Here is a 27,274-nt window from a genome sequence, read left to right as displayed (position 1 = left end):
GCCGTGTTCCCCCACACAATGATGTCATCAATGTACTGCAGGTGTTCTGGAGCCTCACCCTTTTCTAGCACAGTCTGGATCAGTCCATGGCAGATAGTAGGACTGTGCTTCCACCCCTGGGGCAATCGGTTCCAGGTATACTGCACACCCCTCCAGGTGAAGGCAAACTGAGGCCTGCACTCTGCTGCCAGAGGAATGGAGAAAAACGCATTTGCAATATCAATGGTCGCGTACCACTTTGCTGCCTTGGATTCCAGCTCATACTGAAGCTCCAGCATGTCTGGTACGGCTGCACTCAGTGGTGGCGTGACTTCATTCAGTCCACGGTAATCCACCGTCAGTCTCCATTCTCCACTGGACTTACGCACTGGCCATATGGGGCTGTTAAAGGGTGAACGAGCCTTGCTGACCACCCCTTGGCTCTCCAGCTCACGAATCATCGTATGGATGGGGGCCACAGAGTCTCTGTCGGTGCGGTATTGCCGACGGTGCACTGTTGCTCTGGCAATTGGTACCTGTTGTTCTTCAACTCTCAGTAGTCCCACAGCAGAAGGGTTGTCTGAGAGACCAGGCAAGGTACTCAGTTGTCTGATGCCTTCTGTCTCTAGAGCAGCTATCCCAAAAGCCCAGCGATAACCTTTTGGGTCTTTGAAGTACCCGTTCCTGAGGTAATCTATGCCGAGGATGCATGGGGCCTCTGGACCAGTCACGATGGGGTGTTTCTGCCACTCATTCCCAGTTAAACTCACTTCAGCTTCCAGTACCGTGAGCTCCTGGGATCCCCCTGTCACCCCAGAAATAGAAATGGGTTCCGCTCCCACATACCTTGATGGCATTAGAGTGCATTGAGCGCCGGTATCAACCAAAGCCGTATATCTTTGTGGGTCAGATGTGCCAGGCCATCGGATCCACACTGTCCAATAGATCCGGTTGTCCCTCTCCTCTACCTGGCTAGAGGCAGGGACCCTCTAATCCTGGTCATGGTGCACGTTGCTCTCCTCCGGTGAATATGCTCTTGATGTCCCTTCAAGAGGATCACTCATATCATCATTTCTATACCTTCTGATGTTCTGGCCACGAGAGACCGGAGCGGCGCTGGCTCTAGATGAGCTCCTTGTGGTAGTTGTCCCTCTTTTTAGTTCACGTACCCGGGCTGCTAAGGAGGAGGTGGGTTTTCCATCCCACTTCCTCATGTCTTCTCCATGCTCCTGGAGAAAAAACCAGAGGTTACCTCGTGGGGTGTATCCTTTCTCCCTGGCTGGGGAATGCCTACTCCTAATAGCAGAGACTCTTGTTGGTTCTGGGGAGACGTGGTAAATTTCTTCCTTAAGTTCCTTTTTTAGTTTCTGATGGCCCTCTTCAATCAAGCTCCGGACTTGCTCAGCCAGCCTTGTTTCCACAGATGAGACATGGGTGCGAAACGGGGCAGTGACAGTGTCCTCGTAGATTCTTAGTTTATTGGCCAGGACACCCACCCTGTCCTCACCTTCCCTCCATTGCAGTGTTGCCAGGTAACGGGAGTACATCTCTGGTCCAAGCCGTGCAAATCTCAGCCACATCTGTGACGTGCACTGGACACCATCTGGGCTCTTAGGAAATCTCTCATCTTCTGCAAAAATGATCTCCAGCACAGCCAACTCCCTCAGGCATCGGATACCCTGTTCCATTGTGCTCCATTTTCCCTGGTGCACCTGGAGGTCTTCTTTGCAGAGGTATCTGTCCCTTACACTTGTCAGCAGTCGCCTCCAGAGGCTGAGAGTTTCTTGGGTTCTCCCAATCCCCTGGTCAATGACCACATCCCAGGACAGCGATCCCAGTTGCCTGGCCTCACTTCCATCCAGGATGGTGTCGTTTGCTGCAGCGTCCCAGATGCGGAGCAGCCAGGTTAGGATGGACTCGTTCGTCTGGCGGGTGAATTCCCTCCGCAGGTCACGCAGCTCACTTAGGGATAGAGAGCGAGTGATAATCTCTGGTTCTGTCTCCTCCGCTGCGTGTGAAGGTCCTGCCTCACCCTCATCAGTCACTATGCGGACTGATTTGCTTTTTGATTTCTTTTTCTGAATGGGGGCAACTTCTACCGGTTTAGGCTGCTCTGGTTCGGTGACTGTTTGTGTGGAGGTGCTCATGGCCCTTTTGGTTCCTTTCTCCTCTGTGGTAGTCTGCGTAGACATGGACGCTGTTGTTTTGCTCTTGGTTCCTTTCTCCTCTGTGGCAGTCTGAGTGGACACGGATGCTGTTGCTTTGCTCTTGGTTTCTTTCTCCTCTGTGGCAGTCTGCGTAGACACGGACGCTGTGGCTTTGCTCTTGGTTCCTTTCTCCTCTGTGGCAGTCTGTGTGGTCATGGATGCTGTTGCTCTGCTCTTGGTTCTTTTCTCTTCCTCCTCAAGAAGACGCTGTACCACACCAAACAGTGCTTTGTTTCTAAGCATGGTGTACATGGTGCAGGCCATGCAGAGAAAACAAAACAGCAAGACTAGGCTGTCCTTGGCATCCAGAGAGAACTCAATATTTTTAAAAACTGCTGTGCCTGACCTGAAAGGCTGGAAGAAACCACTCTCCACTCTTCCCACCAAGGGCAGGGTGCGATTGTTGAGAAGGTCCCAGATGTAGCAGCCCAGACTAGGACAAGCAAACAAAATTGAGTATATATTCCGAATGGTATTCATTGCCTCACAGGTTATCATGCCATAAGCATAATAAACCAATAAAGCAATTCTCATACCATTCCCTGGTCTCAACAGGAGCAATACAACAGGCAAGTAGTTCCCCATGTGAGGGAAAATATAGAGAGCAAGATACAGTACCCATATAGACAAGCCAACCACCATGGTGGATAGGTTTCTGTTAATATGAAATTGCAATTCTGACTTTCTCTCAGGTTAATGCCCCACGTTGGGCGCCAAAATATGTACTAGTTTGAAATCAAACCAGTGAGAGATCGCAAGTCAGAATTATAATTTAATAGGAAAATGATAAAAAGAATAAATGCAATAATATCAAAAACACTGACAGAGTCAGAATACAGCCTGGAACCCTGTTAGGGTGATGGTAGTCGTCCAGATGAGGTGGTCTTGTTGAAGCGTGATCCTCTGGAAGAAAGGGGGTCTGGTCTTCAGCTGAAAGTCCAGCAGTAGCTCCTGTCCTCTGGAAGTCCCGTAGGTAAGGGCTGCTGTGGTGTTCGAATTCTCAGCTTATATCCAGTATGGAATGCTTGGCTCCTCCCTCGGGGAGGAGCATCTCACAATGGGATGGTGAGTCATGAGATAAGGCCTTGATGAGCCATTAACAGAAAACAGTCCAGGAGGAAGTTATCTCTGAGTCATGCAGCAAGGCAGTGGTGGGCCCATTAACAGGGGACAATACAGGGGGAAGTTATCTATGAGTCATGGGGCAGGGCATTGATGGGCCCATTAACAGAAGGTAGCCCGGGGGGGGGGGGGAGGCAGGGAGCACTGCCTCACCTGGTTTCAACAGTACATGAGGATGGTGATAGAATATACTGCAACCCAGGACAGGGACTCCTATGAGACAGGTGTGAAAAGGATCTCCAGGTGTGGCTAGGCTCAGACACATTGACCTTTGGCCAGTTCAATGTGCCAGAGTGACCCATATGTTCTGTCACTTTTGGATGTTAGTTAGCAGACAGTTGGTCGGGACTATACACAACACAATTACCATAAGCAGTCTGTTCCATGTAAATGACACCATACTTGCAAACTCACAGCTAAAACTAACGTTAAATGAACTTTCAAAGATGCTTACACTAGCTCTTGAAGGGGGAAATGCTTATACTTTATACTAATTTATACTAATATAACAATTGCTATACAGGCTAAACTCTTTATCTTAAACTATTATCTAACTACTTTTATCACATGTGCTCTGGTATATATGTAGTCTAAGCGTGGAAGCAATTTGCTGAAAGGGTAAACACACAACTACAATTTGCTTTATATACAGTTAGATGGAGTCTCTACACTTTTCTTAGATCTTCTACAGAATTTCCTTCACAAACAGACTATGATTTAACACAATTCAGTCTTGGAACGTTCACTGCTCCCGTGATGTCAGCTGGCAGCTGATCGGTGACTGAGGGCTTTGATGTTCAGGTTGTTCTTCACATCCTTCTAAATCTTAAAACAAAGGATAACTGAAAAATTGGTAGAGACACAACATCATAATAACAACATAAAATTTCTGTTGGCAACTGTCTGTGTAGTGTTCAGACACAACTGTGTCCTGACAGCTCCACTTCTGATCCATGTCTGGAGTACCAAGGCTGTGTGGTGACTTCTCTGTTCACTGATCTCGTGTGTTCAGAGGCACAGTCTGGTCAGATGAACAGGTGACCTTCTTGAACCTGTCAACAAAACACAGATACTTCTTCCTTTGAAGTTAATGAATTACACTAATCAAATGCTTTTAGGGCATCAATTTCCCCCATTTTTTTTTTAAAAATAAAAATGAGATGTACTTCTGTTATACACATCAACATTAACACAAAACCATATACAATTAGTAAGAACCTATGGCAGTTAAAAAATGAATTAAATCATAAACATTATTAATAACATATGTAATATAAAACTACTATTAATTACTAAAACACTGCACCAGCATCCCATAGTTAGCAAACAAACAGAAACGAAAAATCATCAGTGAAGGATTGGATCACCACCTCCGGAAATGATTCTCCAAGCCCACTTCAAAATTGATCCAGCTGTCATATTAATAGGGTCAAATTGCTGAGTCAAAAAGTGACTCAAATACTGATTTGGGACAGAAAACATCTGGATCTGCTGGCAAACATTCTGTCCAGGTAAAGTCAAGGCTTGGCCAGGGCCTGGCTTTAAACTGGAAAGATGCCTCTTAACTCATTTCTAAAACAAGGTTCTCAATAGCAGCAGCTAGGAGATGCTTACAGCACAGCAAACTGTTAAAATGCATTTGTACAAAGCAAATGATCAGAAGCCTCAGGTACCAGACCAATTAAACCACAAAGCAGTTGGTTTAATCTGAAGCCTCTCCCATGGCAGCTGTGCCTCAGCAATGGTAAATCTTCTTAAAATTCTGGAAACACTGAAAAATAAGAAAGCTATAACAAACAAAACTGCAGAGATTGCAACAACCAATAGAACTCCTGATGAAGTCAAGGTGTCACAGACTGCATTCCCTTCTATCCACAAGCAGGTGTTCATCAGCGTTCTGTCACAGCTGTTTCAGTTGTGGCTATCTTCATCTCTCTAGGAAAATAACTATACTTTGCAGTTTAGACAAGTGTCTCCAATAAAACATAAAACAATTTAAATTAAACAATATTTAAACCTAACAATAATGATTTATGACAAAAGGAAGTAACAAACTTAACCTTAAAAGAATATTTAAGTTATAAAACTTAACTTAAAAAGATTCAAGCCTAAACATAATAAAACCTGACTTCGCTTAATTCTATTAACACTTAATCTATATTAAATAAAAACATACCTTAAATCTTATTCTGTTACTACAAAGAGGCAGCTAAAAGTTTGATATATACCTTTTAAACACAATATAATAGTAACATGGATTCACTATGAAGATTATAAAAATGTAACAAGTATATCACAATTCTATGTCATCTAGCTTTGAGAATAACCCACAATAACTGCAAATGGTACTAAAAATACTCATTCAAAACAGGAATTTGCCTAGTATATGTTCAAATTGGTTAGGATTTTAAAGTGCAGTTTTTCTAGAGAAAAACTACAACAACACAGGATTTGGCAAGTTGCCATTCAGCTTTTGTAGCACTTTTCAGAAACATTAAGTCTAATTCTTAAACTAAAATCCAAAATCCAAATTGGTATATATGCAGTTATATGTGTTTTATATAACAAAAGGACTCACATTGAAATTACCTTATTAGAATTGTGGAAAAAACAAGCAAATGGGTAATATATACTTTAACTTAACTTTGTCTTATACAGTAAAGTTCTCTTAACTAATTAATTTTTTCAAACCATAAATATCTTTTGTAGATAACATCAATTGGAAGGTTTTCTTAGTAGCTGTAAATTATACCATATTTTAACCTTAGGTTTTAAGGCTAATTATTGCAAGGTAACTTCTGTTAATATTCACCTTAAACACCTTTTTTTTTGAAAAGGGGCCTTTTTAAACTTTCAAAGAATCACAATAATTTCTCCAGGAAAACTCTAAAAAACTGCAACTGCATAAACTCATAATTACTTAAAACACAAAATTAACTCTAACAGGGTATATAAAAACATTTTTAAAAACCCATGAATCATGACTTTTTAACAAACTGGTACTATCCTGGTGCTTTTTCTTAGAGAAGGAGCAGGGGGGTGGACTGCCCGCCCTGCTGCTGCTCTCTGCTGCTGTTATCTTTCTTCACATTCTCCACATGCTCTTGCAGAAAAAAAACAACAAAAAAACACCTCACAAAGTTAACTTTAACACATACAGTTGTTTCTCTCAATCTCTCCTGTTCACTGAGAGAGGAAAAAAGGGGCACGATTTTTACAAAAGCAAGCGATGTTACACGAAAAGTCTCTCACGGTCAGGTGCTAACAATGGTGACCATTGCAGCTTATCAACTTCTAATTACAGTGATGAATTTCGAAATAGATACCATATAGTTTGTGATTTTTTGGCTATTTTGTCTCTTTTTGAAGCTGTCTGAGCCACCTGTTCCTGCTCAGCTGTTTCTGTAATTGTTCAGTGTGGCCTTGGAACTTTTTCTGCACTGCTTCTGCCCCAGGGGTGCCCCCGCTCTCTGCGCACACCTCAGTGCTCCCCCATGTCCCCCTGGTTCGGGTGGAAACCAATCTAAATTTGGATTCTTTTCCTCCAGGGTAGCAAAGTTGGAACTTAAATATGATTGTAGTGTTAAGAGTGACTCCAAAAGTGAAGCAAATAGTTCAGGATATATCACATCCTGCCGTAACTGAACAGATTCTGTTCGTTGTTTCAGTGTTTGCTCTGGAATTTCTTTCTCATTATTTCCTTCTCTCTGACTCTCCCTCCCTCTTTCCATGGGCAGCACAGATAGGAGTGTTTGCCCAGCAGTGGGAGGCAAAGGCGTGAGCATACCCACAAGCAAGAAGTCCAGGAAGCTCCTTGTGCAAATCAAAACCCTTAAGCTGTAGCTTTTCTAAAAAGCAGGTAAATAAATCATGTGCTGCTTGCCTTTCCATCTTACCGTCAGCGCTGTTGCAGCCCTACAAGGTTTGGCAGCACGTTATGGCCAGGACTCTCCTCTGAGGTCGCCTGGGGCGCGGCACCGTTGCTTTTCGCCGTCCTTGCTGCGGAGGACCCGTCCCCTGTCGCCGACTCCCGTGGCCTTCGCTTTTTAATGTCCCAAAGGTCCCAAAGGTCCCAAGGGTCCCATTTGTTCGGGCGCCATTTGATGAGTTCGGCGGGAGACAAGCAGCACTCAGTATGAATGATCAGCAAGTCTCCTTTATTGGCAACTCCAAACTCCCTATATAACATCAATAATTAGGCTCATACATAGTGCAAAAGCAAGCTCATTATTGGGTATTTCGTTTAAGGACAACTCCACCTAGTTCCACCTTCTTGTGGTCGTTCATCTGTGCTGAATCCACATTCTTCTGATCACAGTGTCCTGTTCTCAGTTCACAGTTATCACTAAGGTCTTTCTGACTTCGCAACATCTCATACCAACTACACTCTACTGTTGTTTAATTCTTTCTCAGCTAATTGCTGCATGGGAACACGACCTATGTTAGATAGCCACTCTTTCACACTGTTGAGCTTCGGGAGCCTCCCGGGAAGCACCAGCCCTCCCCAGCCCACCCTTGGTAGCACTTTTTCTATTCTCTCTGCTGACGATTTTATCCCCAAAACTGCCGTGGGAACGTTGTATCCAAGCTCATCCTCCAGTGCTGCACTTTCCTCCTGGGAATTCCCTGTGCAGGGAATGTGTCTGTGCTTTTCCCTGCTCTGTTCACTGACAAACAAACCTGAGCCCGTGGGACTGTCAGAGCTCCTGCATGCAATGAAATCAGGTTGTGTTTCTCATGGCATGTTCTGGAGGAGCTTTTCTTGGTGTGTCTTGTGCTGCTGGAAATGACACAAGAGCCAGGAGGGAACAGAAGCTGCTGCTGCCCGCTGGCTCAGGGCCAGGGAACCAAGTTGTGCTCCCGGGCAGTTGGGCCCTGCTGGAAGCAGAGCCGCGTTTCCCTTGAGCAGCTCAAGCTTGTGACAGCTCCAAACAGGAAACCTCAGCAGAAAACTCTTCCTCCAAACTCAGCTGCTTTCCCTCCTGCAGCTGTTTGGGAAAGAGCCTCAAAGCACAGACTCTGCTGGGAGCCATTGGTGCATTTCCTCCCTCCCGGCAGCAGCAGCTCCTGAGCCCTTCACGGGCTCCTGGCCCTTCCCAAACCCTTCAGCTCCCTTTCAACTCTCAGCACTCACTAACATAGGTATTTCTTTCATATTTAAATTGCATTTAAACTTCTCTTTTTCTCTCCTCTCTATCTTTTTAATCTCCTCTTTATCTCCTTTAATCCCGTCAGCACCAGTAGGATGGGGATGGAGTCTTGGGGTGGGTGTGGGATGAACTGAGGATCCAGCAGAGAAGGGCAAGGCAGAGGGGAGAGGACTCAGCCAACCCTTCTCCTGCTCTCTCCTCCCCCAGGCTCCAGCTAAAGCAAGTCAGACTGGAAAGGATCCCACAAATGCTGTGTTCTCCTCCCTCTGAGCTTGGCTGGGGATCCTCAGCTTCAGCCTGGTGCAGTGGCTGAGATTCGCTAATTTGAGTTTTTTGGCTAATGCACTAAATAATGTGGTGGGTTTAGCGCTGGCTGAAATCTCCAGGGCACTTACTCATTTCTCACTGTGAGATATGGATTAGGAGAAGGGCAAAACCAGGCTTAAAAGTTAGAAGGAATAAAGAAACTTTATTAACAGGACTACAAGAATGAGAAACCAGAATAAAACTTACAGAATGCCTTTCCTCTCCTGAATAACTTTTGTTGTTTTTTTTTTTAACTGACAGCATAGAGATAGAACTTCGGATGTTAAAACAGTATTCATTACACAAGTTTTTTATTAGTTTTTGTAGGGAGAGGAGTTTTTTCTTATTGTATCATGAAGACTTTTTTACAAGAAACAGGTTTTGTGTGTTTTTTTATTTTTACAAATAGCAGGCATCTGGGAAAAAAATTTTCTATTGTGACATTTTTCTCATTTTTACAGCCCTCATAGAGGTGTGTCTATGGGTTATGAATTCATGGGGTGTTATTTTAAGGATGAGTTGTTTGAAGGCAGATGTTTTCTTCATTTGTTTTTCTGATCATCTCTGGAAACAGAAGTTTTCTACTTCTCTCCCTGGGTGCAATGGGCATGTTATTGTTTTTATTTATTTTCTGTTCAAGCTTTTAATGGGATTACAGTTATTTTAACATTTGTTTCATTAATGGATGCTTTTGTTTAGATTTATAGTTTTAATACTTTATTTTATACTTTTTTCATGAATTAAATGAGATATTTTAGTCTATCAATGATTATCCCTATGGCCTTACTAAATGATTATTTTAGTTTCAATTTCCATTTTTTCATTTCTTTTCTATCTGAGGTTTGGCCTTTTTTTTTACTGACTTTGATGTTTTTATGTTGTTTTTTTGTGTGTTATTATTTTGTCCTTTTCTGTCCCTGGAGAGATGAACAAGGTTTGTAGGTCTCATCCCTGTATTGAAAGGGTTAATATCTTGCCCAGCCTCATAATCTTCCTAGTGTTCCAAATAAATAGGTACTGTGAGGGATACATATCACAGGTGAGCACCCACTGCACAATCTGCTTTGGATTAAATCCCATCTCCGTCTTCATCAGCTCACAGTCACTGTGACACTATTCCTGCATGGAAGAAACAGGCTGGGATGGCCCTTTCTGCTTTTGGTCCTTTTATTGGCAAATGAAATATTCTATTTGAAAACCTTCAAACCCTGGAGTTTCTTTGTATTTTCACCTGAAAATGCTGCCAGCCGAGGTTCCCAAGTGTGTGGTACGTGTTTGTGTGCACAGAGCAAAGGTGTCAGCCTGTGTGCGTGGCCCGGGTGTCTGTCAATGTCCATTGAAGCAGACGGCTGGAAGGGGGCTCTGCCCGCCCTGCGCTGCTCCGGGGCTGGGGCTGGGCTGGCAGAGGCTGCAGAGCGCTCTGAGAGGCACAGCCTCAGCCCCGGCCGGCATCTTGTGCACGGTGGCACAGCCTCAGCCCCGGCCGCCATCTTGTGCACGGTGGCACAGCCTCAGCCCCGGCCGCCATCTTGTGCACGGTGGCACAGCCTCAGCCCCGGCCGCCATCTTGTGCACGGTGGCACAGCCTCAGCCCCGGCCGCCATCTTGTGCATGGTGGCACAGCCTCAGCCCCGGCCGCCATCTTGTGCATTGTGGCAGCTCTGAGTGCTGTGCGAGGGACGCTCTTCCCCAGCGCTGTTTCACGTCCTTTCCTTTCCCGGGATGGCATTTGGAAATATTTCTTTGGCCCTATCAATACACAACTCACTGTCTTACTCACTTCATGCTTAGAAGGTTCTAAGAAGAAAATGAAAAGCATAGTGTGATTACGATGAGCAAAACGTAATCAAGAAAACAGTACTCCATAGTGTAGGGCCTACAGAGCAGGGATTTGTTTATTCAATGCCAGGAGTGAGGAGGAAAGCTCCACCACAAACTCACTTGTCCATTCTTTGCACAGGACAAGCTTTTAAACTTTTTTAACTTGATGGGCACATTCTATTTTCCTAAGCTTCATATTTTCTAATTCCGTGATTATGGAAGCCCTTGCAGCAGGGCTCTGCACGAGATAGTTGTCAGCCTCCTGGTGGTTGTTTTGGATGAAGGCTCAGGAGCTACCTGAATTCAAAAGCCCTGTTTGTTACACTTCAACACTTCCCTTTTCTGGGAATTCAGCACAAACTTATAGTCAGTAAGTTCTGCAAGTTCTCTTGCTGCGTGAGGCCACATTGTGTCTTTCATTCAGCAATTCATGAAGAAAACACAAATTGCCTACTGAGACCCTTCTGCTCCCTTCCAAATCACTACTCAAGAACAAGCCTCAGGCACATGCCCATAGTCCCTCTCTGCCAGCAGCTCCAAGCTGCATTGCACAGTGCTTGCTGTGCCCCAGAGAGCACCAAGCAGGCTGGCCTGGTGCCCCTGAATATTTCTGCAAAGTCCTCTGCATTTCACACCTTTGCTGTGGCTCAGTGCAGAGCTCCAGGATTGCAGGCGCTTGGTCCCAGAGCTGTGTGAGGCACTGGCTCGTGCAGATGTGCCCTGACTTGCTGTCACTGCCTCACACTGGCCTCGGTTCCCCTGGCAGAGATGCCGTGCCTGAAGGACACTGCCCTGTGCTGGAGCCTGCGGAGCAGCCCGGCTCCCTCCCCCTGTGCCCAGAGTGCTGCACACACTGCTGACCATTGCCAGGAGTTCCAGGGCAGGTGGCAGAAGAGCAGCAATGGTCAGGCAGGGCAGCAGCCCTGGGCTGCTCTTTGCCTTTCTCTCCTCCTGTGCAGACTCCAGACAGCCCATGGCACCAGTGTGTGCTGTGCCCAGCACGGCGCCGCTTCCCCTCAGGAGCAGCCAGCTGCCAGCTTGGCTCTGAGAGCGGAGGATTTGCCTGGTGCCAGCAAGAGGCAGCCAGGGCCAGGCTGCTGCCTCTTGCAGCTCCAAGGGCCTCCTTCCAGCCTGCCTCTGCCGAGGCTCAGGCTTCTCTGGGCTCTGTCAGGGCTCTGCTGGGGCTCCAGCCTGGCCAAGGCCGGGCCCGCTCTCACCTCACAGTCGCTGATAGCTCTGCACCACAGGAGACCTTGCACAGCACCCTCACTGCTCTTTCTGCTTTCTCTCTTCAGCCAGACTCTCCTCCAGCCAAAGAGATTTCTCTTAGGGATACAAATCCAAGTGGCAGGAGCCCAAATAATCTCGAGTCACATCTGCACAGCCTGCATCTGCACAGGATGTTTGCGTTGCACCGCTCCTCCTTTGGTTTTTCCTGCAAATGCCATTGCTGTTTCTGCCTCAAATAGAAATGCCAGAGCTGGGCAAAACTTGGCCAGTTGGCCATATTCCAAAGGCAGTGTGGTCTGGAGAGGATGAATGAAGAGGAGCCTTCCCCCCTTACAAACTGTACCAAAGAAGCCATCAATGTCACTTTCCACCTCTAAGAAAAAACTGACAATTCAGAAGGAAATGTTGAGCTTTCTCACAGGGTCAGAAGGAGAGAAATGTTCCAAAGGAGTTGAGATTTTAGAAATTTTATTTAAAATCCTACTCTACAATCCTACACTACAAACCTACACTACCATCCTGCACTACAATCCTACTCTATAATCCTATTCTACAATCCTACTCTGCAGTCCTACTCTGTAATCCTACTCTAAGTTTTTCATGGAGAAGACAGTTTATAAATTGATTGTTGCATTCCTGCCTCCTCCTTCCACTTCTTCACGGCAACGATGAGAGGTGCCAGGCTGGACCCAGGCATGGCCGATGTTATAAATTGATGCTGCAGAAAGGAAAAGAAAACAACAAGAAAGCATGATTTTCCAAGCTAAGAGCTTCAAAGGCAGGGGAATAGTTTTTAAATGGAAAGGGGATTGAGTCAGAGTAGGTCAGGGGCATGGGGCAAAAGTGGCACAGGTTGCCCCAAGAGCTGGTAGGTGGCCCACCCCTGGAAATATCTGAGGTGTGAGTATCCTGATCTCTTGAAAGATGTCCCTGCTCATTGCAGGACACAGACTAGATGACCTTTCCATGTCCCTGTGAGTTAGTTTGAGATGAATTGACATTTAGGGAAAGAAGTAAGAAACCCCACACGGAAGTGATTTCTTTGAGAGAAGCTGCTGGGAGCTTCCTCTGTGCCTGAGACAGGCCAATGGCTGGCTAGTTCTGAGAACTGACAACATTTTGCACCATTTAGAAATGAGATGCGCCTCTGTGATGATGCACATTTTGAAAACCACCAGCCCAGGCACTGGCCCTCTTTGCTTCCGGAGCCCGAAGGTAACGGAGCTGTGGTGAGGCCGGCCCTGCTCGCCCACGGCCTGTGCTCCTGGGGGAGGCCGGGCCAGAGCCCAGCGGCTCCCGGGCGGGGGATGGAGGCTGCGGGACCCCAGCCCCAGGCTGGGCCAGGCCACGGCTGCTGACATCTTGCCCACACTAAACCCTCTCCCTGGCGTGCAGCGACGGCTCCAGGCCGAGCCTCCCCTCCCAGCGGCTCCCGGGCAGAGAGAGGGGCCCAGCACAGCCTGAAATCCAACACCGTGACTGCCATGACCTGGGTGAGATTGAACCCTTTCACTGCACAGGTGAGACCTTTCTTATTCTTGTGGGCCTGCTAATAAAATTTGTTATTCCTTTGAAGTTTGAAGCCTGTTTTGCCCTTCTCCTAATCCAGAGCTCCCAGCAAGAAATGAGTAAGTGCCCTGGTGATTTTAGCCAGCGCTAAAACCCAGCACTCCCTGCCAGCCCAGCCCAGTCTAGGATTGCTCCCCACTGTCAGCTGAACAGCACCAAGGTTGGAAGTGAGGAGGATGGGGGCTCATCTGATGCCTTGGATTTCAGTGGAGGAGGAGCCCATCCCTGGGACACTGTTTCACCTGCAGCCCTTTTGGCATTTTACCTGCAGCAGCTCCTTGGCAGACCAGCGCTGCGCCTCGCCTTTCTGCAGGCAGCAGCTCAGGAAGTCACGCAGCAAAGGCGAGAATTGCTCGGGCTGCCGCAGCTGTGGGGTCCCTTCTGTGGCTATGTGGAATTTAGCCTGGAGAAAAAGGAAACACAAGGCTCCACCTGCTTCTTTCCCATCTGGAACTGCTCTCCCAGAGCCCATTGTTTAAGCTCCACTCTGCAGTGGCAGTTTTTGACCTGGCAGAGAGGCAGAGATGACTTTCCTGTAGCATTTGGATGACGACTTTCCTGTATCATGAAAAAACCCAAGCCCCAAAGCCACAGCTTTGCCAACATCCAGCAGATCTTGCCTTGGCAGCTGATTTCATTGCCTGATCTAGTTAGTGGCAACTACATCAGCAAATACATGTTTCCTTCTCGGAGGATTCCCAGCAGCTTGGCAGCCTTTTTGGAAGAGGGATTTTGCTATTCTAACTAACTGTACTATTTCCAAGGATTCTTACATGAAAAGAATCTCTGCAGTGCTTGTTGGTCCCTTAAGCACAGCTGCCATAAAACAAAACTCATCCAGCTTATTGTCTTGTTCTTGAAAATGATGGTAATTGGAAGAAAAGAAAGGAAATGCAGCAGGTGTTCCTCAGGGAAGGAAACAAACCTTTGGAATCTCATTTTCAACACAGACACATTAAGATGCCTCCACAAATGTATTGGGTTGAAAATGCCTGTTTGGGCACACAGGAGCCACCTGCAGCTCTGTCTCTCAGCACTCTGAAAATTTCCGGTTCCCTTATGTGGCAAAAGGAAAATATTCATGGTGAAATCAGAAGTGTCACCCCTGTGGTAAGCCTGTGCTCGTTGGATTCTCAAGTCAATGCATTAACGCTGTGCCCATCCCAGAAAGTGCCAGGAAACAAACAGGAGGTTTTGGCAGGCTCTCCCCGTCACCAGGCTCCAGCTTGGTGATATGGAGAAAGTGGCTTGGGTTATGAAAGAAGGTGGTCACTGAGTGTCTCAGCAGCACTGCACAAGAAGCAGAAGAGACTCTGGCTTTACAGCCTCATCTCTGGGTTTCAGACAAGTTTCCCTGTGAGAAGAATGGGGCTGCACTTCTTCTCTCAAAAGCACTGTTTTAGAAACTTGGTTTGGTTTGAGTTCCTTTGCTTCATTTCTGGAAAGATAACACCAGCTCTGAGATGCTTGTTTCCTATTCTTGGGGCCATCTACACAGCCAAAAGAGCTGGAACGACTTCTAAGGCAAAGCAAAATGCTGCCTGAGAATGGAGATGGCTTGGGCGAGGTAAGGCTTGAGTTCCCCCAGTGCTGCAACCAAAGCTCCAGCAGATGCTGATGTGCTGCAGGGCCATTTGTAGAAGGGGCCTTGGTGGAAGTACTTCCAGCAGATGGCCATGGGATTTTGTGCAGTGAGCAGAGAACCCGGGACAGGTGAGAAAGACAGCGGGATCAGAGAGTATTTGCTCCTTACCGATCGAGCAGTGAAACTGTCATAAGGAGTTTTTTGTTCGGCCATTTCAATTGCCACAATTCCAAAAGACCACACGTCCACTTTGGGGCCATATGGTTGACGCTTCACCACTTCAGGTGCCATCCACCAAGGAGTCCCGATCACTGAGCACCGCTGATTTTGCTCAGGGGTGAGCTGAGCAGAAAGGCCAAAATCAGCTGAAGAGAAAGCAAAATACTCTTTTAATTTTAATACTGTCAATTAGGAAACCAAGCCAGAGAATTCCCCGGTAGAAGTTTGAGAATGTGCAGTTGAATTTCCTGGACAACACTCCCTGCTCTGTTTCCTTAGGGCTTTAGCCAAGGAAATATGAATTGGCTACTTCAAACATCCCCCCATTTCTTACACTTCCTCCAGCAGTGCCTTTTGTTCCCCTGAAGGTTTAGATTGCAGCTCCCTCCCTCTGGAAGGAACACACACAGACACACACAGAGCAATAGCACTCTTGGCTGCTTGTGGTTCCTTGTCATAGCTGTGTGCACACTGCAACTGTGCCTTCAGCCCACAGCAGGGGGGACCCCTGCACTGCCAGCAGCAGCATTTTTGGGGAGCTGGCAGTCACTGAAAGCAGCCCCACACCCCCCATTCCTGGAAGGCTGAAGCTGAGCAAGAATACACTGACCCAGCTTGACAGAGCCGTCGGTTCTGAGAAGGATGTTGTTGCTCTTCACATCTCGATGGATCACGTGGTTGGAGTGAAGAAAATCCAGTCCTTGCAGGCACTGAGAGAGAAAAGAGAAGCAGGGGGGCAAAAAGTAGTGCTGTGAGTTCATCGCACAAGCAAGGAAACAGCTGTGGAAGGTTCCCTTTGCAGGGGAATGGGGAGGAATGGCAGAACACAGTGCCATTGAGAGCAAGAGCCTGCTGCTCCCACAGTAGCAGAGCAGCACCTTTCTCAGTGGAGAACTGCAAATGCCAATGCAAGAGACAGAGCTAGAATACAAGAGCAGGGGATAAGAGTACAGGAAGTGAGTCCAGTGAGTGTAGGGGCACTGGCAGACAGTTCCCTTGAGATGCTCTTGCTTGCCCATAGCCGAGGAGCAGCACAGAAACCAAGCTTGGCCCATGAAATCACTCCCATTCTGAGCCCCTGTTTCCCAGACAATGCAGCTCAAGGCCTTGGAAGCACAGATGGGATCCCTGACCTCCTGACTGACAGCTGCAATCTCTCCTTCAGACATTTGAATCTCGTCGATGAGATCTCTCAGAGTGCCTCCGTCCATGTACTCCATCACCAGCCAGAGTTCCTCATGCACAAGGTAGCTGAAAAAAGGAAACAAGGCCATGCAGGTGAACATGCACGGCTAGGTTGGTTTTTTGCTTGAGTCTTGTTTCTGGGTCCCTTGGAGACAAGGGCAGAAGAAAAGGCATAGACATTGCCTCTAGGCTGTGCAGTGTTTGCAGTCTGTGCTGTCTCAAGGAGAAAGGCAGTTTAGGAAGAGCCCAGATAAAAAACCTGTCACGCATGGCATTTCTGGAAATAAGTACCTAGTCTTCCCGGCATGCACAGCAATGGAAAAGAGGGGCAACAATGCAAGGGCAATCCTCTCTTGGATGGTTCATCAGCATTTAAGAAACTTGAAAAACTCAAGCCCAAAGAACTGTGGAGGCAATGAACTTAGAAGGTGTTGAATTCTTAAGATAGGGCTGATGCAGGGTTTTGAACAATTTTCAGTCTGCATTTGCCAGGGTGGATTCATGCAGACAAAATGCAGTCTCTTCCCATCCATTGGAGATAAGTAGAGAAATAATCATTAACAACTCTATTTCCTGCCACTGACCAAAGTGGGGTTTTAAGCTCTCATGCTTGTAGTATGTAAAGAAACATTCAAGGGATAGGACCGTGACCACTCACCTGGCTAAGTAATTCACGATCCTGGGACTCCTATTACTCTCCATGATCCTGATTTCATTCATGGTTAGTATCTTCCTATTCACTCCTTGCACATTTATTTTCTTTATGGCCACCTCAAATGACATTGAAAAGGAGTAATTTGAGAAAATTGATAGCATGAGACCACAACACACATGGAGCAAGTGATTTTGGAATGGCACAGCCAAGCTGTGCCCAAGTGCCTTGTGATTAGACCTCATCACCAGAGTAATTAGGGAGTGACATTCCAACAGCCCATTTCTCTGCTCCCTTGGGGGCCAGTTACAGGACATGTGGCCACTGGCGATTTGCCTTGTCCACAAAGCCTGTTCCAAGTGCAATTTGCAGGCTGGCTCCAGTCTGTGCTTCTTGTGCCTTTTCAGCACAGCTCTACTCAAAGCTCCAGCCACAGCTGTCAGCAGTGGGGAAAGGCCTGGAGAGCAGCAGAGGCTGCAGGGGCTGTTGACATTTACCTCTCCTCCTGTTGCAATGTCAAGTGCTCTGGAAACCTCTCCAAAACCCCTAGAAACAAAACAGCAGCAAAGAAAGGAGAAGCCATTTAGATCTTGCACTGAAAGCCAGTCCAGACAGGAGAGCTCTGCTGTAAATGCCTAAAAGCTGCAGGTTGCAGGAGGGGTCTGCCAGAAGGCAGATGATGCATTTTCCCCTCAAGTGCCTGGGCACTGGGCCTGTTCCTGAAGCCTTGGGCTTTACTGCCTCAGCTCCAAAAGGCAGCTTATTCCTTCATCTCGGCTATCAGCTTCTAAACTGTGCAATTCTAATCCTGAGCACGGAGTATTTCCTTTAGCAAACTCTTGGAGAGAAATGTTCCTGAGAACTGTTATCTGACAGCTCTCCTTGGGGGTAGGTTGTGCTTTCAGGCAAGCAAGATTCTTCTCCTTTCATTAGTGTGGCCAGATGATTTGGAGACATCCAAAAATGTGAAGGAAATGAATCCTGAGCTGTCCCACACTTGAGAGACAAGCAGATTTACCAGGTTCTGTTCCTTGCTGCAGGCAAGACCTTGGCAGCATGGAGATGTCTTTGACAATGCCTTCTGAGCACACTTGACAAATTCTGGCCAGTACTGAGAGATGGGGCAGACTAAGCCCGCTGTCTAAACATGTGGACAACTTGTCTGACTTCCCACTTGATGGATATTCCACCAGTGAAACCCCTGGCCCATGGCTGTGTAGAAGTGACTGTGGTTGGACTCACCCGCTGCCAAGACTTTCCAGTTCAATGTATTTTGTGATGGGATTTTCCTTGTTCACCATCCTCCCTGAGGGAAACAAAATGCAAGATGCTGACTTTCAGGCAGAGATCCCAACTTGCAGGAGATGCCAAAGGCAGCCCCGCTGTCTGGGGCTCTGAACCCTCTGTGGTCAGCTGGGCAGCAAGCACAGCAGCAACAAGACAGGCAGTTGTGCAGTACAAATGGGCAGCAGAGAGACTGATTTTGTCCAGTCCTTGGAAGGAAATGAAGCGCAGAGAGCACAGCAGGGCACAGCACAAGGCTGGCAAAGGCCAAGCATGAGCACTGACAAGCAATGGCAAGAAGACACAGCCAGCCTGAGCCCCTGACAAGCTGTGGCCCCCGTTCAGGACACAGCAGCATTGCCTTGGAGATCAGACACAGCCAGGTGCAGATCAAGGCCCTTTTGTGTCCCAGCAGGTGAAGGTAGACACCAAATCAGCTGGGATCTTTTCTCAGCCCCACCAGGTCTTTTCTGAGAGCACAGCACTGGCAGCTGTTATGGGCAAGAAGCAGATTAAATGGGTTGTGCTGCAGAATCACAGAGGGCTTGATGTGTTTTCCCAGAGACTGATCTGAGCAGGGCTTGGGCCAATAGGTAGGATTCTAAGAGTCATGGGAATGGCTGGGAATCAGGGATGAAAACGTGCCATGGATCTGAGGAATACACAGCACAGGGGCTGCAGGCTCGCTCCTGAGAAATGCCTGCAGTGCTGTTTTATCTGATCACACCATGTGGATGTGTCTCTTGGACACATCTTTAGAAAAATAAAACTAGGATATTAATTACAGATTGTTATACAAGTATCTGTTTCTTCATTGTGGGCCCAATGAAAACATCTCTTGCTCTCTGTTTCTGCTGTCACCTGATGTTCTTTCAAAGGAGTCCTCACTGACAAAAATACAGCATTCTCATAAAAACCTTGTAGATGTAGTAGAGGCAATAAGAACAGTCCTAAAAATGACACCAGTAAGACACATGGGGCAGAACAGCTCTTTCAGGATGGAGAAAAAAAAAACTACCAAAAAACCACCAAAACCAAAACAAAAATCTATAAAAAACACCACACAGAAAACAGAACCACAACAAAAAGACAAAATCCCAAATCAGTTTCTGTGAAGTCTTTTGGTGCTGACAACAGGTGGGAAGTCGGGAGTCTAAGGAGAATTTAGGAATTAAATACTCTGTTCAGTTTGGGCACTAGCACACAGAACTTGCATAGATCATTTGCTAGGCCACAGCCTCCTGCTGATCCAAGAACAATTCCTGCTTCTGCCTTTAGTGGCAAGGGAATGCCAGGCAAAGCTGAGCCAGTCCAAGCTGCCCTCAGAGGCAGCAGGAACAGCCAGAGCGCTCTCTCGCTGCCTCAGAGCACAGCAGTTCCTGTGGGGAGTCCTAAATGTCTCTGGGACACCAAAGTGAGGAGGATCATTTGCTACAGCTCTGCTGGCACGTGCACACAATACACTGTCCCTCAGACAAGAAATACACCAGACGTACTCAGTTGCTCCACGAAGTCTCCCAGGCTCTCCTGGAGCTGAGCAGCAGATGTGTCACTGCTGGAAATGGACAAACTGCCCCGGCTCCACTGCTCAGCTTGGGCAACAAAGGCTCCTTTAGATGCTGCTGCTGCTGCTGCTGCAGCAGATTGAATGGAAGAGCCTGTGTAGATCTGCGAGAAGAAAGGAGTTTGTGTCAGAAAGCTGGATGGCAGAGATTACCCCGAGTTCCCTTTTCAAATGCAAGCCCTTAGGAAGTTGCTGTTAGCCACATGCAAAGCTCATCAACTGGATTTTTTGGAAGCCCACTTCTGGAACCAAATGGTCAAAACCCAAGGTTGGTTTTAATCAAGTTGATGGCCAGTTTCATATTCCATTTTCCTGGATTTTCTCAAGGATGACTGCAACAACGACCATTCCACTTCCTCCCACGGATCCCTTTCCCCCTCCAAGGGCTGCAGACACATTTGCAGCTCCTTGTTCTAATGTTGGAGCTCCTCCCCCTCAGTCCTCTTTTCCTGCACCATCTTCAGAAGGTGCTCAGCCTGCAGCACTTGTGCTTGGGACAGTACCTGTGCCTCCCGCCGGCCTTGGGGCTCTTCATCAGCCGGCATTTGCTGGAAGCCTTCGCAGGCTGCCAGGTGAGATATCAACACGTCCACCTCAAGTCAAAGAGAACAAAGCAGTCAGAGACCACAGCTTGTCCCTGTGTGCCAAGGCTCATTGACTGTGAGCAAAGGGAAAGAGCAGGACAGCAGCAGATTCACCAAGGCATACAGACAGCTTGCAGCTTGTATTCCAAATCTGTCTGGGGGACTGTGTTCACTTGCAAAAAGCCCTGAAGAAACAAGGAGAGCAGGAGCAGGCCAGCAGGAATCCCTTGAGATGAGTGCTGGCAAAAGGGGCAAATGACTGGTGCCACTGTCCAGGGCAGCAGCTGAGATTGAGCACAGCAGGAAATGTCCTTCCAAGCAGCTGGGATAGACACTACAGCAGGATGGCACTGAGAGGCATCAGCCCAGCCCCCTGCTGCTCTGCAGAGGAAAGGCAAGAAGGGCAGAAAGCACCAGACTGCAGTGACTGCTGTGCCTATCGCTCTTTCACTCACTCGATTTTCTAGAGCCTCTTGCTGATGAGCGAGGAGATCTAATTTCTCTTGGATGATTCTCCTTTCTTCCTCCAGCCTGTTCTCTCTTGCCCTGATCCTAGCCTCAGCTTCCTGCAGCTCTGCCAGAAGCTCCTCCTCGGAGGCCTGTGAAGAACGACAGAGAGGAATTTCCATGAGTGGAGTGTCTGCCTCACTTTCACTCACCTGGTTTCGTTGATTTCCTCTCTGCCAGTGGAGATTCATCTCCTCCTCGATGTTTCTCCTTTCTTCCTCAGGCCTCCTCTTCACTGCCATGATGGCCCTCGGAGCTTCGGGCAGCTCTGCCTGGGGCTCTGCCTCGATGTTCTGTACACACAAATGGAGAGCAAGTGCCTGGGAGCTGCCCTTTTCAGGCCTGCCCTGCCACTCCTGCCCTTCTGACATCCACACTCTTGTTAGAAATCCTGCTCATTCAGGAGACAAGGATGTGTGCAATTGGATCCTCTGCTGCAGCTCAGAGAGCCTCTATGGCCACCTCAGGATATGGAAGAGGACCAAGGTGTTTCTCCTCCCTCTTTTGTCAGCTGAGAATTCTGAGTGGCACTGACAGAGATCCTCAAAAGGCCCCAGCAACAAATTAATTGACACACCCCTAGGGATGCCAATGAAGGAAGCCATGGGTCATGTAATGCATGTATGACCAAAGTCACCAAAAACCACCTAAACCATGGAATTGTCTCACCTCACTAGGACAGGCAGAAATTTATAGGTTAAACAGGGAGTGTCAGGACAGAAGAGGCAGGAGGAGGAAAACAGCTCTGAGGAAAAACAACCATCTCTAAAGGGGTTCTTAGCAACAAAAGACAGCACTCAAGGACTTGCAGCTTTGCCCCCACACTAGGCTCCAATGCAGTTTCCAAAGCTGCAGACTTCACCACAAAACGTATCAAGAGAAACTTGCCACTTGTGGATTTTGCCTCAGAAGAAGGGTTCAGAACTACACAGTTTGTTTCTTTGGCCACACAGGACAAGAATGGCCGGCCACAGCTTCATGGACAACACAATCATCTCCTTGCAGCTTATCAAAAGCCAAAAGACAGGTGGCCTAAAAGACTCTGCAGAAGTGAAGAATTACTCCAGAAAACTGCAGAACACTTCTCCAGGTCATGCAGAGGTTTCCAAAAAGGGACAGCAAACAAAGCAAGCCCTGTGAGCCCCAGCAATGCCGTGTGAGCCCTTGGCCATGGCTTGGCAGAAGCCAAGAGACAGAGCTTCCCTGAGCCAAGCAGCCAGCTGCTCACCCGCAGGCAGCAGCGCTTTGGGGCCTCAGCACGACGGCTCAAAGCCCAATTTCCAGCTGCCACGGGATGGGGGAATGGCTGGGTGCTGGCAGGACTCCAGCACTCAGCATCCTCAGCCAGCAACAGCAAGTGCTGGCTGCTCAGAAACTTGCAGCTCTGCCTTGCACTAAAGACAGCAGCACCCAGCACTGGCACTTACTGTCTGGGCATGGTCAGGCTGGGCTGTGACCACAGCTGGAAGCTCGTGCTCCTTTTGCTCATTTTGCTCCTCTTTGGCCTCTTCTCCAGGAGCAGAGGGAGCCACAGCAGAGTCTGCTCTTGCTTCTGGGCTCTGTGGACAGATGGTGGAGTTAGGGACAGGCAGCTCCTATCATTTAGAACCTTATTTCTATTCAGCTCTATTTCTACAACCAGCTCTACCAAGCACAAATCATCAGCTTTGATAGCAATGGGATTCTAAGTCTCTCCAAGTAAATTAAAATGGGTTAATTCAGCCAGGCTGCAAATAGCTCTGAATTAGAGAGTTCACCCTGGCTACTATCAGCAAGCAACGTTCTCTCTGCAAATCTGAGCTTTGAGTTCTTTTAAAGCTCTGCAATGGAAAATTAGGAAATAGCCAACAATGCCTTTGCTATTGCTGTTGTAAACATGGAAATGGATCTTCTTTCAGCCCACCCAGCTGGCCCTCTGCACTCTACTGCCACAGGCCAAGCTCACAGTTCCCTGCACAATTCTGAAACACCAGGAACATCAAATGTTCCTTTCTGACTCACCTCAGGATCGGCACCTCTGAACACACGGCTCAGATGACCTGCAGTGGGCAAGGAAAATGAACCAAATTCTTTGAGAAAACTGGAGAGAACCGTGGCCTATTTAGAACAGCATCTGAGAAGATCTCCCAGTCTGCATTTTCAAAGGTGTCCTGCTTGACTGGTGTGGTTTAAAGCAGCAACTAAAAAATCACTAGGAAACTTACTTATTTCTGGCTGTGAGATATGGATTAGAACAAGAGCAAAACAGGCTTAAAACTTAAATGGAATAAAGAAAGTTTATTGACAAAAACTACAAGAATAAGAAACCAGAATGAAACTTCCAGAACAACCCTTTTCTCCCCCACTACCCAACCATTCCCTTGTTTACATGACAACATGGAGACAAAAAACTTTGGATCTTTGGTGTTTACAACAGTCCCAATTCCTGCTAGAGTCTTTTCATCAGTCTTTGCAGAGAAACAGAAGTCTTCTTCTGCTATCTATGGAGTTTTTCACATGAAAACTATCTTTCTTCATAGCTTTCTATTTCTCTGATGCCAGCTGCCCAGAAATCTGCCATCAGTTGTCTCCTCCCATTTCCCATCACTCTGAGGTGTGTTATGGGTCATGAGTCCAGGGATGTCATTTTTATGAATGAGTTATTCAAAGGCAAAAGTTCTCTATCTGTTTTTCTGAGCCCCCCTGGAAACAGAAGTTTTCTTTTTTGCTTCTTAAAAGACACAAATCTTCAACTCTTACTTCTCCCCCTCTGTTCCAGCATCTCACAGTGTCACAACTACTTCATCATTTGCTCAAAATCCACACTCTCCATTCCTCCCAATATACTCTGTCATGAATTAAAGGAGATTTTTTCAGAACACTACTGTCCATGCCCATAGCTTTAACAGAAAAATATTTCAGCTTATTAAAGCATCTCCTTCTTTCTCTTCCCCCTCTAAATTTAATTTGTTTCTTCACTCTCTTTGATGGGTTGATGGTTGATCACTCCCTCTCCCTCTCTCTGGAAAAAAAGGATTAATCTGCAAGTCTCATGCAGGTAGTAAAAGAGTTAAAATCTTGCTAAAGCTGCAGATGTTGATGGTGTCAGGTTTCAGTTCAGTGGCAGAAACTGCAAACCAAGTCAGGCTGGCCGGCTCCGTTTCTCCCCCCACCCCGCCCTCTGCAGCCTTGTCCGGCCTGGAGGGGGGGAGGAGGCCGAGACAGAGCCCTGTGACCTCGTCAGAAGCCAGAAACCAAAGAGAGCAAGAAATTCCCGGCCTCACATCTTCAGGTGGTGTTCACAGGTTGATCTCACTTCTCAATAGTTAAAACCGCTGCCAATTCTCACCCATGGCCAGGAATTAGTCAGGAGAAAAAACTCCCATCAGCCTCCAGCAGTTTCAACTTCCCCAGCTCTCAGAGCTATCTTAAAAGTAAAGTCACCCCAAGAGATTGAGCCAGCAAAGTGAGGAAATGACAGACTCTGCTGCCACAGGCTCTCCCGTGGAGGGAACAGAAGCCCTGCAAATGCTGCCCGCAGCCCCCTGGCTACAGACACCCCGTGTTTTGCTGAAGGTGTTGACAGGAGCTTTACCAAACCAGGGGCATCCTCATGGTCTTTGTGTTTCAATAGCAACCCGGTCACTAAGAAAGAGCAGGGAGACCTACAAAAGCCAGCTCAGGTTCCAGCCAGGGAAAACCTCTACTTACGTGCCAGGTTGGTCAGATAATAGCCGGAATATCCAATGACATAAATGGTGCAAACGGCAACAGCGAGCTGCTCCATCATTGTAGCACTGCTGTGCCAGTTTGCACACTGTGCTCCACCACAAAAACAAACAAGGCTCCTGTCAGTGTGCAGCTGCCCACTGACAAACGCCTCAAGCAGGAGGATGCTCCTGCACTGAGCAAGCCCAAGAGCTGCTCTGAGCCTGAGGCCTTCCGTGCACCAAGGCAACCTTGGGATGTCACCACGACAAGGTGGCATCCATGCCCTGACATCACAAAGCCAATGCTCTGCGCTGCTCTGGGAATTGATGCAGAGCAACCCAACCTTCCCTACAGCAAACACAAAATTGCCTGGCAGGTTCTCCTCTGTCACAAAGGGTCACAAATCCTTTGCTGGGCTGTGGGAAATGACAGAAACTTCCACAGATACTGAAGGGTTTGATTTCCAGCCTTGGAAGGAGCTTGGGTTCATGCAATGCTAAAGGTTCACAGACGTTGAGTCGAGAAATCATAAGCTTATGTTCCTATAGCTGCAAGTAAGAATATGCCATAAGTAAATAAGAAACTGCATTGAGTGAGATGGTGGAGAGATTTCAACTGTAATTGTGTGATTTTATAGAGTAAGCTATGAATCTAAATATTATCCTAAGAAGCACATGTGTGTAGGTGAGCTAGCAATGTATTGGGTGAAAAGCAGACACAGTGCAGCAGAACTTGGCAAAGGTGAAAGGTGATTAAGTAATAATAAACTCCATGTCAGCTGTCCATTGGGCCAAAATGTGATATATTGCTGTGTAACAAAGAAACTCGTGACTACCTTTGAGCTATGGCCCACTTGTTACCCCTCCAAAATCTCATGCCTTCAGACTGAGACCTTTTCTGATGCATTCCAGCAATAAATCGACTTAACAGCACCAGTGGTCCCACCGCTCATTATTTACAGCCTGACAATGGGCCAAACCCTGTTGTTCAAGAGATCCAAGAGTAACTCCAAGACTGCTCTGTGGAGAGAGAAAACAAAGAGAACTTGTCCTAAGAGAACAAAGGTTGCTCCTCAGTCAAGGCAGGATGGATGGAACAGAGTTTCTAAAATGTAACAAGTAGCAGAAGCAGAGTAGTTTGCAGAAGAAATTGTTATACAAGCACTTGTCCTAGGGAAATAAAACTGATGTTGCTAATATGGAATTGATCATGACTATTATTCCTTAGCAGCCATCTGAACATTTATACTATTGGCTATCCAGGCTCACACTATTCTAACCCAATAGGAAAAACAGCACAAAAGTGATGTACACTTGTAATAAATGTTTCCAGATATACCACCCCTGGGGACCGTGCATCGTTCATGCGCTGCAGTGCCCCAAGCACCCACATCCTGCCCCACAACTGAGCTCTGAGGTGGGACTAAACCAAAGGAAATTGGGATTTTGGCCACTGATGCTTCTGACTAAACCCAGGAATGCCTGTTCCTGTGCCAAAGGAACTGCACAGCCATCAGCCTGCTGCAGCACTGCTGGGGCATCTCAAAGAAGCATGTGGGCCTGTGCCTCACCCCTGGAGCCCCCTGGGCACATTTGTGAGCCACAGAGATGAGGCTGCAATGGTCATAAGGAAAGAGAAGAAGAAAGTCACAGAAGAATGGGGGAAGATGTAGGAGATGGTGGGAGGAGGAAGCCAGAGGGACCAAATGGGTAACTTTCATCCAAATTGGGAGCTATGAGGCAGGGACCCAAGAGATGTGGAATAGAGACCCCATCACCTGTGACTTCCTTTCTCAGCTGAAAAGAAAAAGAATAGAGAAATAGCTGGGTTTTAGCTGTGTGTCTAGATATGAAGCCACGTTACGTTTTTGAATGGCTCCACACAAGTTCTTCAAGTTTTCTCCAAGCCTGCAGGTTCCCCTGCCCCAGGACCACCAGTGGCCAGTTTTGTTGGTTTTGCATGGGTTAAATTTTGGTGAGGAGGGAAGAAGCCAGCCATGGGAATGCTATTTCTGCTAAAAGGAGCTGCTAAAAGCTTTCTCCATGCCTGGCAAAACCAATCACTGTCTGGCTCTGAGAACAGGCCCATTGCTAAGCCAATTAGAAAAGCTGGAAACACTTTGATGACAACAGATTTAAGAGAGGAAAGAAACGTGGGAAGCTCTCTTTCTTTCTGCCCTCCGAGGGGTGGGGAGGGGGCACCGAACCCCTTCCCAGCAGGCCAGCTGTGGTGGTTTGGCATTTTAGAGATAAAAGCAGAAAACACCCACAGAAGTGATTTCTCTGAGAGCGGCTGCTGGGAGTTTCTCTCTGCTTGAGATCAGGCCAAGAGCTGGCCAGTTCTGAGAACTGACAGCATTTTGCAGCACTGAAAAGTGAGATCACCTTTGTGAATAGCACCTTTTAAAAGCTCCAGCTGGGGAAGTTGTCTCTTTTTGTTTGCAGCCTGGAAAGGTATTGGAGCTGTGGTGTGGCTGGCCCCGCTCCCTGCGGCCTGTGTGGCCTGGGGGGGCTGGGCTGGAGCCCAGTGGCTCTGGGCTGGGGGGATGGAGACTGCAGGACTTCCCCCGGCCCCAGGCCAGGCCGGGCTCTGCTGTGGCCCCTCCCGGGAAGCCCTCCCA

General features: G+C 47.5%; 1 protein-coding gene across 1 annotated transcript; it reads right to left on the bottom strand.

Annotated features, from left to right (window-relative positions):
- Positions 1 to 12,266: 12,266 nt before the first annotated feature.
- Positions 12,267 to 25,461, bottom strand: LOC147646459 (uncharacterized). Its single transcript, XM_086873422.1, has 14 exons — positions 24,655 to 25,461; positions 22,966 to 23,003; positions 22,392 to 22,523; positions 20,913 to 21,257; positions 20,377 to 20,466; positions 19,806 to 19,977; positions 18,268 to 18,331; positions 17,523 to 17,571; positions 17,032 to 17,144; positions 16,322 to 16,439; positions 15,799 to 15,898; positions 15,138 to 15,334; positions 13,650 to 13,787; positions 12,267 to 12,533 (listed from the first exon to the last, which is right to left on the bottom strand). The coding sequence occupies exons 1-14, from the start codon at positions 24,929 to 24,931 to the stop codon at positions 12,414 to 12,416; spliced, it is 1,953 nt and encodes a 650-aa protein (XP_086729548.1). The 5' UTR covers positions 24,932 to 25,461; the 3' UTR covers positions 12,267 to 12,413.
- Between the last annotated feature and the right edge of the window lie 1,813 nt (positions 25,462 to 27,274).

The sequence above is a fragment of the Cyanistes caeruleus genome, unplaced genomic scaffold, assembly GCF_971803275.1.
Source record: "Cyanistes caeruleus unplaced genomic scaffold, bCyaCae1.hap1.1 HAP1_SCAFFOLD_98, whole genome shotgun sequence".
Classification (NCBI taxonomy): domain Eukaryota; kingdom Metazoa; phylum Chordata; class Aves; order Passeriformes; family Paridae; genus Cyanistes; species Cyanistes caeruleus.
This window is presented reverse-complemented; position numbering and strand designations above follow the sequence as displayed.

Bases quoted from the DNA above. Each gene is read 5' to 3' on its own strand.
- LOC147646459 (XM_086873422.1), bottom strand. From the start codon at position 24,931: ATGCCACCTTGTCGTGGTGACATCCCAAGGTTGCCTTGGTGCACGGAA. The intron at 18,332-19,805 runs GTACGTCTGGTG...TGTTTCCCTCAG, and splicing joins AGACTTCGTGGAGCAACTGA to GGAGGATGGTGAACAAGGAA. The intron at 16,440-17,031 runs GTGAGTGGTCAC...TCCTTTTTTCAG, and splicing joins ATCGTGAATTACTTAGCCAG to CTACCTTGTGCATGAGGAAC.